Below are 16,170 nucleotides of genomic sequence, written 5' to 3' on the forward strand. Positions count from 1 at the left end.
CCCTTTGGACTTAGAAAATATCAGATTTCTTGGTTAAGTTTTATGTTAAGATCAGCTTTTCTCCTAAACTATCGAAGCTATTGCGTTAAAACTGGCAACACTTGAAACAACTCTATCCTGCTTTTTGCAAGAATTATGGCCCCTTTTGGACTTAGAAAATATTATACAGAGACAAACAAATCAGATGAGCATCTGCACCTGCAAGGCAGTGCTCTTGTTCTGCTGTGTTCATATATAAAGTTTGTACAGGTTCTATTATTGGGAAATTTTTGCCCCATCTCTCATACAAGAAACTGCAGCGAGCATCTTTAAGGATTATTTATACATTTAATAGCAGTTACATGAATTCAGGCACAAGTATATGCCACTGGAAAAAAACTTGGTAAGAAATTCTTTCCACCACATTTTCTTCCAGGACTGTAAAAATTAAGCCTAGTGTCTGATAACATTAATCAGATTTACAGATGTAATAATACCCCCACAAAATGAAGTTTGGGGGGGGGGGGGGGGGGTATATAGGAGTGAGCTTGGCGGTCGGTTGGTCGGTCCGTCCATTGGTTTTGCATGGTTTCCAGATGATAACTCAAGAAAGGCTTGACCAATTTAAATAATTTTTGGTATACAGGTGTAACATCAGAAAATACAGGTCAAGTTCGAATTTGGGGTCAGTAGGTCAAAGGTCAAGGTCACAGTGATCCTGAACAGTTAAACAGTTTCCGGATGATAACTTGAGAACGCTTGGGCCTAGGATCATAAATTTGGTACACAGGTGTAACATCATGAAATGCAGATCAGGTTCGACTTTGAGATCTGTAGGTCAAAGGTCAAGGTCACAGGGACTCGGAACAGTTAAATGGTTTCCGGATGATAACTTGAGAATGCTTGGGTCTAGGATCATAAATTTTGGTACACAGGTGTAACATCATGAAATGCAGGTCAGGTTCGACTTTGAGATCTGTAGGTCAAAGGTCAAGGTCACAGGGACTCGGAACAGTTAAATGGTTTCCGGATGATAACTTGAGAATGCTTGGGCCTAGGATCATAAATTTTGTTACACAGGTGTAACATCATGAAATGCAGGTCAAGTTCGACTTTGAGGTCTGTAGGTCAAAGGTCAAGGTCAGAGGGACTCGGAACAGTTAAATGGTTTCCGGATGATAACTTGAGAACGCTTGGGCCTAGGATCATAAATTTTGTAACACAGGTGTAACATCATGAAATACAGGTCAAATTCTACTTTGAGGTCATTAGGTCAAAGGTTAAGGTCACAGTGACTTGGAATAGTTAAACCGTTTCTGGATGATGACTTGAGAATGTTTGGGCCTAGGATCATGAAAATTGATAGCGAGGTTGGTTATGACTAGCAGATGACCTCTAATGATTTTGAGGTCAGTAGGTCACAGGTCAAGGTCACAGTGACCTGGAACATTTAAACAGTTTTCAGACAATAACTTGAGAATGCTTGGGACTAGGATCAGGAAACTTAATCTGGAGGTTGGTCATGTCAAGCAGATGACCCATATTGATTTTGAGTTCCAAAGGTCAAAGGTCATTTAAACCTTTTTACAGGCAATAACTTGAGAACGCTTGGGCGTAGGATCATGAAGCTTCATAGGGAGGTTGATCATGACTAGAAGATGACCTCTGTTGATTTTGTGGTTGGTAGGTCAAAGGTCAAGCAAGTTCGGCTTTGACATTGGCTTAGTTCTGTGACAAGGCCATATTGTGGGGGTATAATTCGTCACTCCTGTGACAACTCTAGTTGGTTTTGACGAAACAGATAAAAAAGTTTTATGGTAAAGCTTCATTTATTTCATCTCCTCATCTAGACAAATGCTTGTTTTAAACTATTGGTAAAGTTTAGAATCCTTGTATTTGGCATCTGTATTCTGTCATCCATTCTCGGGATCAACATTTTTCTCAAAAAAGACCTCTTAAATTTACGTTATGCCCAAATTTTATATTTGAAGAAAAAAAAAGGACAAATACTACACCCTCTCTGACTATCTGCGTAAATATACAATAAACATAATTATTGTTTGTATAGACAGAATTGTGTATTAATAGGTTTATAATGGTAGATACTTATAAGTGTATAAGAGTCAACACAGTTCAAATATTTTATGCCACGAAAAACCAGTGACAGTTTTTAGCCCACCATCATCAGATGGTGGGCTATTAAAATCACTCTGCGTCCGTGGTCTGTCCATCCGTCATTCCGTCCGTCCGTCCGTCCGTCCGTCCGTTAACAATTTCTCGTTATCGCATCTCCTCAGAAACTACTGGGGGGATTTTGACCAAACTTTGTCAGAATGATGTATTGGTACCCTAGTTGTGTCCCCCTGAAAATCAGACTGGTTGAACAATTTATGAGTGAGTTATGGCCCTTTGTTTATTTCTATATTTTACATAGATTTATATAGGGAAAAACTTTGAAAACCTTCTTATCCAAAACCACAGAGCCTAGGGCTTTGATATTTGGTTTGAAGCATCATCTAGTGGTCCTCTACCAAGATGATTCAAATTTTTTCTCTGGGGTCAAATATGGCCCCGCCCTGGGGGTCACATAGTTTATAATGACTTATATAGGGAAAAACTTTGAATAACCCCTTGTCCAAAACCACAGGGCCTAGGGCTTTGATATTTTGTATGTGACATCATCTAGTGGTCTTCAACTAAGATTGTTAATATTATACCCCTAGGGTCAAATATGGCCCCGCCCTGGGGGTCATATGGTTTACATAGACTTACATAAGGAAAAACTTTGAAAATCTTCTTGTCCAAACCACAAAGCCTAAGGCTTTGATACTTGTAATGTAGCATCATCTAGTGGTTCTCTACCAAGTTTGTTCAAATTATCGCCCTAGGGTCAAAAATGGCCCCGCCCCGGGGGTCACATGGTTCATATACACTTATATAGGGAAAAGCTTTTAAAATGTTCTTGTCAATAACTAAAACATTCAAATTTGGACCACATGTATATTTTTGAGTGGCAAGATGAACCTTGACACAAGTTGACCTTGATTTTGACCTAGTTACCTACTTTCACATTTCTGTAGCTACAGCCTTCAAATTTGGACCACTTGTATATTTTTGAGTGGCAAGATGAACCTTGACATGAGTTGACCTTGATTTTGACCTAGTGACCTACTTTCACATTTCTGTAGCTACAGCCTTCAAATTTGGACCACATGCATAGTTTTGTGCACTGGAAAAAACTTTGACCTTGATTTTGACCTAGTGACCTACCTTCACATTTTTGAAGGTACAGGCGTCAAATTTGGACCATATGCATAGTTCCGTGTTTCAAAATGAAATTTGACATTGATTTTGCCCTAGTGACCTACTTTCACATTTCTCAAGCTACAGCCTTCAAATTTGGACCACTTGCATAGTTTTGTGTGCCGAAAAAAACTTTGCCCTTCACATTGACCTAGTGACCTACTTTCACATTTTTAAGGTCAGGCTTCAAATTTGGACCACATGCATAGTTTTGTATTCCGAAATAAAATTTGACCATGATTTTGACCTAGTGACCTACTTTTACATTTCTCAAGCTACAGCCTTCAAATTTGGATCACTTGCATAGTTTTGTGTACCGAAATGAACTTTGACCTTTACATTGCTCTAGTGACCTACTTTTACATTTTTAAGGTAGAGGCTTCAAATTTGGACCACATGCATAGTTTTGTATTCTGAAATAAAATTTGACCTTGATTTTGACCTGGTGACCTACTTTTACATTTCTCAAGCTACAGCCTTCAAATTTGGACCACTTGCATAGTTTTGTGTACCGAAATGAACGTTTACCTTTACATTGACCTAGTGACCTACTTTCACATTTTTAAGGTACAGGCTTCAAATTTGGACCATATGCATAGTTTTGTATTCTGAAATAAAATTTGACCTTGATTTTGACCTAGTGACCTACTTTTACATTTCTCAAGCTAAAGCCTTCAAATTTGGACCACATGCATAGTTTTGTGTACCGAAATGTACTTTGACCTTTACATTGACCTAGTGATCCACTTTCACATTTTTGAAGGTACAGGCTTCAAATTTGGACCACATGCATAGTTTTGTATTCCGAAATAGAATTTGACCTTGATTTTGACCTAGTGACCTACTTTTACATTTCTCAAGCTACAGCCTTCAAATTTGGACCACTTGCATAGTTTTGTGTACCGAAATGAACTTTGACCTTAAGATTGACCTAGTGAACTACTTTCACATTTCTGTAGCTATAGGCTTCAAATTTAGACCACATGCATAGGATTGTGTACTGAAACAAACTTTGACCTTGACATTGACCTAGTGACCTACTTTCACATTTCTCAAGCTACAGCTTTTGAATTTGGACCACATGCACAGTGTTGTGTACGGAAATGAAACTTTGACCTCGAGGTAGTCAATAAGTCTTGAAATTTGGAACACTCAAAAATGGCACATTGGTGGGTGCCAAGATCACTCTGTGATCTCTTGTTTAAAGAAATGAATGTTATTACTTGACATTTTGCATACAGCTCAGTCACTTTAAAACTTGCATTGGAAGATCTCCTAAAAGAAGGATAAACAACATGCAGCATCCTAGCATGGGTCTGTTTTTTGGGGGCAAATGCTGTTGCTAGAGATGATACAGTAAAATATTCAAAGCTTGTTTTCATTTCTTTAATCATATGATGGATCTTCATCAAACTTGGACAGTAGCATTAAAAAACTTGCATGAAGCATTTTAGAGATGTTTAAGTGATTCAGGGAAGTGATTTAAGGCCAACTTGACCATCTTATTTTTTCATTTTTAAAATGTACAAATTATGTAACATCTGAACTCTATAAAAGTCTTTTTGTTTCAGGAACTTGTAGCATTTGGCTATTTTAGACTGCTGGATAAGAAAATTGATTCACTTATCACATCTGAAAGGTAACTATCTTCATTTTGTATGAACAAAGTTAACCCTTACCCTGCTATATTTCTATAATAAACTTGTCCATCTTTCAATTTGGAATACTGAATGGCGAACAGTGCAGACAGTGATCAGCCTGCATGATCCTTGCAGGCTGATCTTGGTCTGCTCTGGTCACAAAGCCAGAATCACTTGCTGCCTGCAGGCTAAGGGTTAATATAAATTTATTTATAGTTCTTTTGAAGGACATAGCTTCTTTACATTAGTAAGTAGAATATAATAATAATAATGAGTCTCCAGTGTAGAGGAAGTTACCAAACAATGTTATGCTGTAGATAGCTTAAAATTTTGTCATTTCAACAGAGACAGTTGCCTCTGGCTAGTTGAGTTTTCAGCTATTAAAATTTTACTTCCTTATCAAACTAAAACTACATGTATATATTGGTAGTTGAATTGATCAGAACTGGTGTTGAAAATTTTATCTTCTTGAACTAGAGTTCAGATATTTTTCACTTAAGATTTTAAAGGTCTTTTGTATACTGTTAAATCATTAATATTTATGGAGACTAATTTTTGTGGTTGAGTCAATCTACGAAATTTAATCCCACGAACAAGTAAAATTCCCATTCATTTTATGTTATTAAGTTGAAATCCATGAATTCATATCCCCAAGAAATTGCCGTTTTGACCAAAGCCACGAACTTTCATGCCCATGAAGTTAAATGATTTTCAGTATGTAAATGGAAAAGTGTGTAAATTACTAATTAGAAACACCATCTTTATTGTGCCAAGCTTTTCACCATGAAAGCTTCATCAGCAGAATGTATTGCACAAATGATACATTTATAAATGATGTAACTTCAGCCTTAATGTTACACTGTTGCCTGCTATCTACAGGTATGATGTATAATTCCTTCTCGTTGGCACTAATTCACATATTAAATGTACACTATTAAACACAGGTTAAGACCTCACCTTATCCTTTAGTCAGTATATTATATACATAAGCATTGCATACATCTAAAGGGTAAGTATTAATGTTTATGAAATCCTTGTTTATTTGATATGGTTGATATATCCTTAGTTTGTTTTTCAAAAGATTTTCAATTGTTATATTGTATTGGGCCATTCCAGTACAGCTTTTATGCTCCCGGCATCTGCTGATGCGGGAGGCATATAGTGATTGTCATGTCCGTCCGTTCGTTTGTTCATCCGTTTGTCTGTCCATCCATACGAGGTTAACCAAATGGAACCGTTTCGTCTAGCATCAATTCCCCTAACTAAAATGACTTGATACTAATGCAGATGTAATCTGTGACCATTCCTCATCTTCAGACATCACCTGACCTCAGTTTGACCTTGACCTTGAACTTGACCTTGTTTTGGACTTAGGTTGCTTTGTATCGACAAGGATGCCACCGGGGGCATCAAGCGTTTATTGAACGCAGCTCCTTGTTCAACCAGTTACTGAAAAATTGTAATTGCTTTGGTTGTCTGTGCAGAAATGAAAATTATGTATGCAGTATATATAGAGGATCTTACATGAGTGAATTTTTATATTGAATTTACTGTACCATTTGAGTAGAATGATAAAATGCAAGTCTCTTCCATGCAGTATGGAAATATACAAATGTAAGATTCTGGCTTTATCTGCTAAAGCATTGAAATGTTATTACACTATTGTGATACCAAAAATATTGCTTCTTTCACTTCCACAATGTCGAAAGTCGGAAATGAAAGATTGATGTTCCTTTGCTTCCTACTGCAGCATTGAAGCTTTGTTCCAACAAGTCCTGACAAGACTTGAAGAGGATTACAATGTTGCTGATTACCAGGATAACCTTGTTGAACAGGTAATAGCACATACAGTTATTAAGAAAATAGCTTTGATATGCCACAAACATAATGTTCTCAGAGCTCTGTCTGAAGTTGAAACATAACAAAAGCTTAATGTAGTATATGTAGCCTACTGGGATTTTCAAGGCTGTTAGTATGTAAAAGTAAACCTTGTGTTGATAACAATTAAAACCAATCCTTTCATCAAGTATTTATGTAAGTCAAAAACATAGATTAATTTGTTATGTTGCATTTTAGAAAAGATACCCTTATTCTTATGAATTTAATGTATTGTCTTTCCAGGTGATGTCAAGTATACAGCTATCTAGTCAAGGTTTGTCTGAAACAGAAATCATGGACATATTTTCTATACCAGATCATGTATGGTCTCCACTTTACTTTGCAATTGAGAAACTTGTTATTAGCCAGTCAGGAAGAATACAGTAAGATACTTCATAGATTTAGTTATATTCCTAGCCGTATTACAGTCAGACAGAATGCAGAGATTTAGCTATATTCCTAGCAGTATTACAGTCAGACAGAATGTGGTAAGACATTACACAGAGTCAGTTATATTCTTAAATGTATTACAGTCAGACAGAATGTGGTAAGACATTACACAGAGTCAGTTATATTCTTAAATGTGTTACAGTCAGACAGAATGTGGTAAGACATTACACAGAGTCAGTTATATTCTTAAATGTATTACAGTCAGACAGAATGTGGTAAGACATTACACAGAGTCAGTTATATTCTTAAATGTATTACAGTCAGACAGAATGTGGTAAGACATTACACAGAGTCAGTTATATTCTTAAATATATTACAGTCAGACAGAATGTGGTAAGACATTACAGTCATAGAGTCAGTTATATTCATATCAGTATTTCAGTCAAACTAAATGTGGTAAGACATTACATAGAGTCAGTTATTATCTCACGCTAAAGGCGGAGGGATATAGTTTTGGCGTTTTCTGTCCATCTTTCTTTCCATCCATCCATCTGGAGCCAAATATCTGAAATGATGTGGAATATTTCAATAAAAATTCATATACATGTTCACCACTATAGGGAAATGCGGCACATCAAGTTTCAGTCAGATTGGCCAAGTAACACCAGAGTTATGTCCCTTAGTACTTTCTAGTGTTTTAAGGTACTATAAATATGGCAATTTGTGCTTCATAGCTTGTGACATATTTGACCTAGAACTATCAAACTTAAAACGAGTTTAGATGACCATAATGTGGTATTGCACACACACTTTCGTCATGATCTCTGTAGTTATTTCAGAGTTATTGCTCTTTGTTAAAATCCACATTTTTGTACATAACAAAGTAACTAATGCGGGTAGAATTTTATTAAACTTTCTTCTTTTTTTCCATGAACATTTATTATAAACATGTGAAGTTATTACCCACACCAGGTCACCCCCCACTGCCTGTTCGTATTTACTTGTGAGATACATGTCATTTTTTGACAGAATTTATATAGGTATATAATAAAATCCAAAAACAGATGGATTAGATAAAAAAGTAGAGTTATTTTCTCTTGGTGTTTGGTCATGGGTTCCACTTTTCCTTGGTTTCAGTACATACAGTAGTGAAATGTGCAATCTTAGTATCTTATGTGAAATTCAATTGAGGATTTTGTGCCCAGTGCAGAAATGAAAATTGCATTGTAGTGAATTTCTGTAAATAATCCCAATTAAATGTATTTGATGATATAACAAAATATTGCTTGTCCATTTTCTCCCTAACTAGGTTTGGATATAAAGAACTAGGAGAAGCAGTTTGCATGAAGTACCTAAAGAACCAAGATAACAAGTAAGATATTTTATATGTTTATTTTAGTTCATATTTGACAATGTAATTGAATTGACCTTTCTGGCTAGGAACCAGTAAATAGACAAGACCATTTTTGGATTTTAAAAAGATTCATCCATTCATTTAATTTTGAAGATTTAGATATTAGTTTTGCATGTTTTGGAGGGAATACTTTTTATGCTGATACTTACTTATATTTATGTAATGATGTTTCACCTGTGTCTATAAAACAATGTCTCTCTATCACATCATGGCCTGGAAACAGCATTGCACATGTGTATTTTTAGCTCACCTGTCACAAAGTGACAAGGTGAGCTTTTGTGATCGCGCGGTGTCCGTCGTCCGTCGTCCGTCCGTGCATGCATCCGTAAACTTTTGCTTGTGACCACTCTAGAGGTCACATTTTTCATGGGATCTTTAAGAAAGTTGGTCAGAATGTTCACCTTGATGATATCTAGGTCAAGTTCGAAACTGGGTCACGTGCCGTTAAAAACTAGGTCAGTAGGTCTAAAAATAGAAAAACCTTGTGACCTCTCTAGAGGCCATAATTTTCAATGGATCTTCATAAAAATTGGTCAGAATGTTCATCTTGATGATAGCTAGATCAAGTTCGAAACTGGGTCACGTGCGGTCAAAAACTAGGTCAGTAGGTCTAAAAATAGAAAAACCTTGTGACCTCTCTAGAGGCCATATATTTCACAAGATCTTCATGAAAGTTGGCCAGAACGTTCACCTTGATGATATCTAGATCAAGTTCGAAACTGGGTCACGTGCCTTTAAAAACTAGGTCAGTAGGTCAAATAATAGAAAAACCTTGTGACCTCTCTAAAGGCCATATTTTTCATGGGATCTGTATGAAAGTTGGTCTGAATGTTCATCTTGATGATATCTAGATCAAGTTCGAAACTGGGTCACGTGCCGTCAAAAACTAGGTCAGTAGGTCTAAAAATAGAAAAACATTGTGACCTTTCTAGAGGCCATATATTTCACAAGATCTTCATGAAAATTGGTCAGAACGTTCACCTTGATAATATCTAGGTCAAGTTCGAAACTGGGTCACGTGCCATCAAAAACTAGGTCAGTAGGTCAAATAATAGAAAAACCTTGTGACCTCTCTAGAGGTCATATATTTCAGGAAATCTTCATGAAAATTTGTCAGAATGTTCACCTTGATGATATCTAAGTCAAGTTCGAAAGTGGGTCACGTGCCATCAAAAACTAGGTCAGTAGGTCAAATAATAGAAAAACCTTGTGACCTAACTAGAGGCCATATTTTCCATGGGATCTGTATGAAAGTTGGTCTGAATGTTCATCTTGATTATATCTAGGTCAAGTTTGAAAGTGGGTCATGTGCAATTAAAAACTAGGTCAGTAGGTCTAAAAATAGAAAAACCTTGTGACCTCTCTAGAGGCCATACTTGTGAATGGATCTCCATAAAAATTGGTCAGAATGTTCACCTTGATGATATCTAAGTCAAGTTCGAAAGTGGGTCACGTGCCATCAAAAAGTAGGTCAGTAGGTCAAATAATGAAAAAACGTTGTGACCTCTCTAGAGGCCATATTTTTCATGGGATCTGTATGAAAGTTGGTCTGAATGTTTATCTTGATGATATTTAGGTCAAGTTTGAAACTGGGTCAACTGCGATCAAAAACTAGGTCAGTAGGTCTTGAAATAGAAAAACATTGTGACCTCTCTAGAGGCCATATCCTTGAATGGATCTTCATGAAAATTGGTCAGAATGTTCACCTTGATGATATCATGATATCTAGGTCAAGTTTGAAACTGGGTCATGTGCCTTAAAAAACTAGGTCAATAGGTCAAATAATAGAAAAACCTTGTGACCTCTCTAGAGACCATATTTTTCAATGGATCTTCATGAAAATTGGTCAGAATTTTTATCTTTATAATATCTAGGTCAAGTTCAAAACTGGGTCACATGAGCTCAAAAACTAGGTCACTATGTCAAATAATAGAAAAACCGACGTCATACTCAAAACTGGATCATGTGGGAAGAGGTGAGCGATTCAGGACCATCATGGTCCTCTTGTTTTGAACTTGTTGAGGTACTAAATGTGGTGTATAGGACAAATTTTATATAATTAAATTAGATCAGCATGAAGTACTTCTGTTTCCACACACAATATTAATATCTATAAATGCAAAGCAGCTGAAGTTTCTACTACTAACAGTGCTATTTATGTTCAAAAATTCATGTTAGACAAAATCTGAGTTACATCAAGTTTACTTCTGTTACTTTCCTTGGTTAGATTTAGTTTTATATGATTTGCAAGAAAGGTCACAAGTGTCAGAAGCATAGAAATACATCAGTTAAATGATATGGATCTCAAAAATTCAGTCAGTCATACTTATAATATTTGTCCAGCTATTGGGGGCCTCCGTGGCCGAGTGGTTAGAGTCATTGACTTCAAACCATTTGCCCCTCATCGATGTGGGTTCGAAACATCATTTGGGGCGTAGAATTCTTCACGTGAGGAAGCCATCCAGCTGGCTTACGGAAGGTCGGTGGTTCTACCCAGGTGCCCGCTCGTGATGAAAGTATGCACAGAGGGGCACCTGGGGTCTTCCTCCACCATTAAAGCTGGAAAGTCGCCATATGACCTAAAATTGTGTCGGTGCGATGTTAAACCCAACAAAAATAAAAAAATTGTCCAGCTATTGGTTCGCCACACAAGAAAAAAAGGAACTTTTTTATGGCTCATTTTAAACCCCTCACAAACACAAAATTTGGTAGGACTGACTATTATTATAGATTTAGTAGGAGCTGAAGATTATATGGTATGAAGTTTCATTGATAAAGAAAAGGGTTGTTTGGGTTGTGGAACCTACCCAATAAACCTATCTAGCCAATTTGAATGATATATTAGAATCCTGATTCCAACAAACACTTTGTCTGTGAAGTGATCAGATGGGATTATATCTCAGTGTGACAGATTCAGTGTGACATGGTTATAAGCTACTTTGCAGCTGGGTCAGGCATGGATGAACCAGTAGTGTAAACACTTCATCTTACCGGTAGGTATTATGTCTTGCATTTCCTTTAATATTTTGGTGTGGTTACCATGACCCTTTGATTATATCAGTTATATACTTCATAGCTTTTCATCTTAAGTTGTATCAAAATGATTACATTGATTACAATATGTGGAGGGTTCAACGCAATAAGGGCATATATACATATAATAATCATATGTAGATACACCCTTATTGCGTTGAACCCTCGTAATAACTGTGATATTATACAGTTATTACCTTTCAGTGGGTGAGGATTTATGGACCTGGAAAAAGTGAGGTGTAAACTGAGGGTGATAGCACTTTTATCCAAGTTGATATATCCTCATATTGACTGAACCTAAATGGCAAAGATTATTAGGATTATCATATCCAACAGATGGAAGACTAACTGAGAAACAAGTGTGGTAATCAAATCCAAACATTTGCAATGGCTGGCAATTTTTCAGGATGTTGTTACGTGCATTTGACTCTACCCAAGTGACAATACACTGTTTTATCTTTAGTTATGAATGTGAATTTGTTTAAACCAAAGGAAATTCTACTACTAATAATTATTGCTTTTCTCACTCATTTTGCTATGCCTCAGTGTAAGCAAACTCTCTTAAAGTCCCAACTTTTTTCATGACAAATGAATAATTGATCAGTTAGATACATGCGTCACACTATGGTAACACTTTCTGTACATGAATCACACTATGGTAACAGTTCTGGTGCATGAGTCACACTATTGTAACACTTTTTGTACATGAATCACACTATATCATGAGTCAATACTATGGTAACGCTTTTGTACATGAATCACTCTTAAGAAATAATTTCTAGCAAAACAGTGCTTTATCACTATTTATACATGATGGGCGGTTATATGTCGGGCGTAATAATTTTACGAGGGCGCAGCCCGAGTGGAATTATTTCGCACGACGTATAACCGCCCGAGTGTATAAATAGTGATAAAGCACTGTTTTGCTATAAATTATTTTGATTCTCATATGTTCTTTATTGTAAAATTTATATCAGTTAAATATGATGGAACTGTTTCTTCGCGCAGGCATGGCGCTAAAAGAAGGTATTTGTTAAAACACGCCAGGACTGGAAACGGTAATACGTCTTGCGGCAGAATTCAGTTTGAGCGAAAGTTATTGCGAGTTATTCAGCAAAGTGAATAACTAATTCAGTATGTGTATAAATTAATCAAAACATTTGTGCAATGTGACATTTTGTTTAAAATATGTTATCAAGTAAAATATTTCATGAAATTTGAAAGCGCTATTTCTTGATGCGTACATGGCGCTAAATATCACGTTGACGTGACGTCAACATAACATCGTTGTGATGATTAAAGCATTGTTAGCCATATTAGAATATTACATGAGTCACACTATGGTAACAGTTCTGGTGCATGAGTCACACTATAGTATCAGTTCTGGTACACGCTACATCCTATGGTAACATATCCGGTATATGAGTCACCCTATGGTAGCATTTTCGGTACATAATTCGCGCTATGGTAACATTTTCGGTACATGAGTAACGCTATAGTAACATTTCAGGTACATTAGTCACATTAGGGTAACAGTTCCAGTTCTTTTTACTTTCAGGAAATCCTACATGAGGAAGCTTGTGGAATACTTTACTGCTGATCTAAAAAAGCTTGATCAGGTATTGATTGTTTACAATAAGGTCAATTATCTTCCTACTGAAACAAGTAACATTTTCTGTCATTTTTAGCTCACCTGAGCCAAAGGCTCATGGTGAGCTTTTATGACCGCACAATGTCTGTCGTCCTTCGTGTGTTACCGCCGTGTGTCCGTCAACATTTTCTAAAAAAATCTTCTTCTTGAAAACCACTATGCAGAATTACTCCAAGCTTCACAGGAATGATCCTTTAGTGGCCTCCTTTCAAAATTGTTCAAAGAATTGGATTCCATGCAGAACTCTGGTTGCCATGGCAACTAAAAGGAAAAACTTTAAAAATCTTCTTGTCCCAAACCCCGAGGCCTAGAGCCTTGATATTTGGCCTGTGACATTATCTAATGGTCCTCTATGAAGATTGTTCAAAGTTTGCCCCTGGGGTGAAAAGAGGCCCGAATCAGGCAGTCCCAAATTTTACATAGAGTTGTGTATGAAAAAACTTTGAAATTCTTGTCTGAAACCGTAAGACCTAGTCCTTTGATATTTGATATGAAGCATTGTCATATGGTCCTCTACCAAGATTGTTAAAATTATGCCCCTATGGTGAATAGAGGCACTGCCTCAGGGGGAGTCTCAAGTTTTACATAGACTTATATAGGAAAGAACTTTAAAAATTTTCTTGCCCCAAAACTGCAAGGCCTAAGCTTTTGATATTTTGTATGTTTCATTGCATTGTGGTCCTCTACCAATATTGTTCAAATTATGTCCCTGGGTTGAAAAGAGGCCCTGCCCTGGGGGTCCCAAATTTAAGATAGACTTAAATGGGGGAAAAAAAATAAAAATCTTCTTTTCTGAAAGTTCAAGGCCTAGGCCTTTAATATTTTGTATGTAGCATTGCCTAGTGGATCTCTAACAAGATTGTTCAAATAATACCCCTGGGATGACAAGAGGCCCCACCCTGAGGGTCACTTGTTATATGAGTTATATAGGAATAAATGCTTCAAAAATTATAAGATCATTTTTCCTAGACTGTTCAATTATAATTACCTGATGACCCCAAGGGATTAGGAGTCACTTGACTGTGACCTTGACCTACTGACCTACTTTCTTGTATTTTAAGATATAGCCTTGAAATTTGGATGACATGTACAGTTTTACAAACCAATCTTAAAACTGACTTTCAGTGACCATGAATGTGGTCGACTGACCTACTTTCTTATATTTTAGTGTCAGTTTGCCATTTGAAACATGTGGCTCATATTACTCGGGTAATCATCATGACCCTGTTATATGATAATCTTATTTTAAGAAACTTTGTGCCATCCTGCTACTTTTAATTTGCATAACTTTTCTTGGCTATAACAATGTACATGTATTGTATTGCCTGAGTTTACATAGGACAAATCAGTATAATTGTATTTGTCAGCCGTTGCAGTTATTCTTTGATGTTAATGATAACCTATACATAATTTTTCAACGTTCTTAATTGCTTCTCAGGTAGTTTGTTCTTGTTTGTTTTATAAGATTAAAGAAGAATTGTAACTTTATTGTTTACAGTCAAACTGTGTGCATGGACAACATTTAACAGTGTGTCGACCAGCGTACGAGTTACCACATTTGCTTCTTCAGCTTGGAGATATGGAACAATTTAAAGAATGTCTTTCAAATTTCTTTGTGTTTTCACATCTTGCAAGGTTAGTAGTTTATACCAAACCAGTCATATTAAACTGAAAGTTGAAACATTGATATTCAATGAAACTGTAACATATACAGATATTAACAATTAAAAATAACATCATTTTTCATTCTAATTCGATTTGTGACCTTGATGGCAAAGCATGAAGGTATAACATTACAGTTCACAAGTGTGTGAAGTATCAGTCCATTCCCGTTTAAATGTAGGCACTAAAATACCAGTTGCATACCAAATTTAACCAAATCAGGATGCTGATATCGACAAATATCAAATAGATGTGTTCAAATTATATCCTCCTCACACACACACACACACTTTGGGGGAGACATATTGATTTTGCCCTGTGCGTCCATCAGGCCATCCATCTTTCCTTCCGTCCATCCGTCTGTCTGTCACACTTCATTTCTGATCAATAATTGGAGAACTATTTGACTGAGATTCTTCAAATTTCATAGGATGGCAGGGCCTATGGAGTAAATTATCCCTGTTGTTTTTGGGGTTATTTCATCAAAGGTCAAGGTCACAGGGACCTGAACTTTGAAAACCATTTCCTATCAATATCTTGAGGAAGACTTGACCCAGAATGTTGAAACTTCATAGGAAGATTGGACATGCAGAGTAAATGACCCCTATTGATTTTGGGCTCAGTCTGTTAAAGGTCAAGGTCACAGGCCTGATCACGGATAACCATTTCCGATCAATAACTTGAGAACCACTTGAACCAGAATGTTGAAAATTCACAGGATGATTGAACATGCAGAGTCAATGACTGTATTGATTTTGAGGTCACTCTATTTAAGGTCAAAATCACCGGGACCTGAACATGGGAATCCATTTCTGATCAGTAACTTGAGGAACATTTGACCTAGAATCTTTAAACTTCATAGGGCAATAGAATTTACAGAGTAAATGACCTATTTTTTCTGGGGGTCATTGCATCAAATGTCAAGGTCACAAGGGCCATCCGTCTGTCAAACTTCGTTTTCGATAAATAACTGCGGAATCATTTGACCTAGATTCGTCAAACTTCATAGATTAATAGGGCTTACAAAGTAGATTACCCTAATTATTTTTTGGGTTATTAGATCAAAGGTCAAGGTCATAGGGGCCTAAAAATGGAAAACCATTTCTGATCAATAACTTGAAAACCACTTGACCCAGAATGTTGAAACTGCATAGGATGATTGGACACGTAGAGTAGATAACCCCTATTGATTGTTTGGTTGAGACATTGTTTTTGCCCTG

The 16,170-nt window shown here is 36.5% G+C and overlaps 1 protein-coding gene across 5 annotated transcripts in view; it reads left to right on the forward strand.

Moving 5' to 3' along the window:
- LOC123530827 (TPR repeat-containing protein DDB_G0287407-like) overlaps positions 1-16,170 on the forward strand; it is an 81,170-nt gene that overhangs the window by 34,229 nt on the left and 30,771 nt on the right. For all 5 annotated transcript variants that reach the window (XM_045311623.2, XM_045311605.2, XM_045311612.2 and 2 more), the window contains exons 11-16: positions 4,854-4,921; positions 6,673-6,757; positions 7,044-7,183; positions 8,500-8,562; positions 13,196-13,256; positions 14,787-14,923. In XM_045311623.2, the coding sequence (XP_045167558.2) occupies positions 4,854-4,921; positions 6,673-6,757; positions 7,044-7,183; positions 8,500-8,562; positions 13,196-13,256; positions 14,787-14,923 (554 nt within the window). The remainder of the gene's footprint in view (positions 1-4,853; positions 4,922-6,672; positions 6,758-7,043; positions 7,184-8,499; positions 8,563-13,195; positions 13,257-14,786; positions 14,924-16,170) is intronic.

The sequence above is a fragment of the Mercenaria mercenaria genome, chromosome 1 (genome assembly GCF_021730395.1).
Source record: "Mercenaria mercenaria strain notata chromosome 1, MADL_Memer_1, whole genome shotgun sequence".
NCBI classification, from domain to species: domain Eukaryota; kingdom Metazoa; phylum Mollusca; class Bivalvia; order Venerida; family Veneridae; genus Mercenaria; species Mercenaria mercenaria.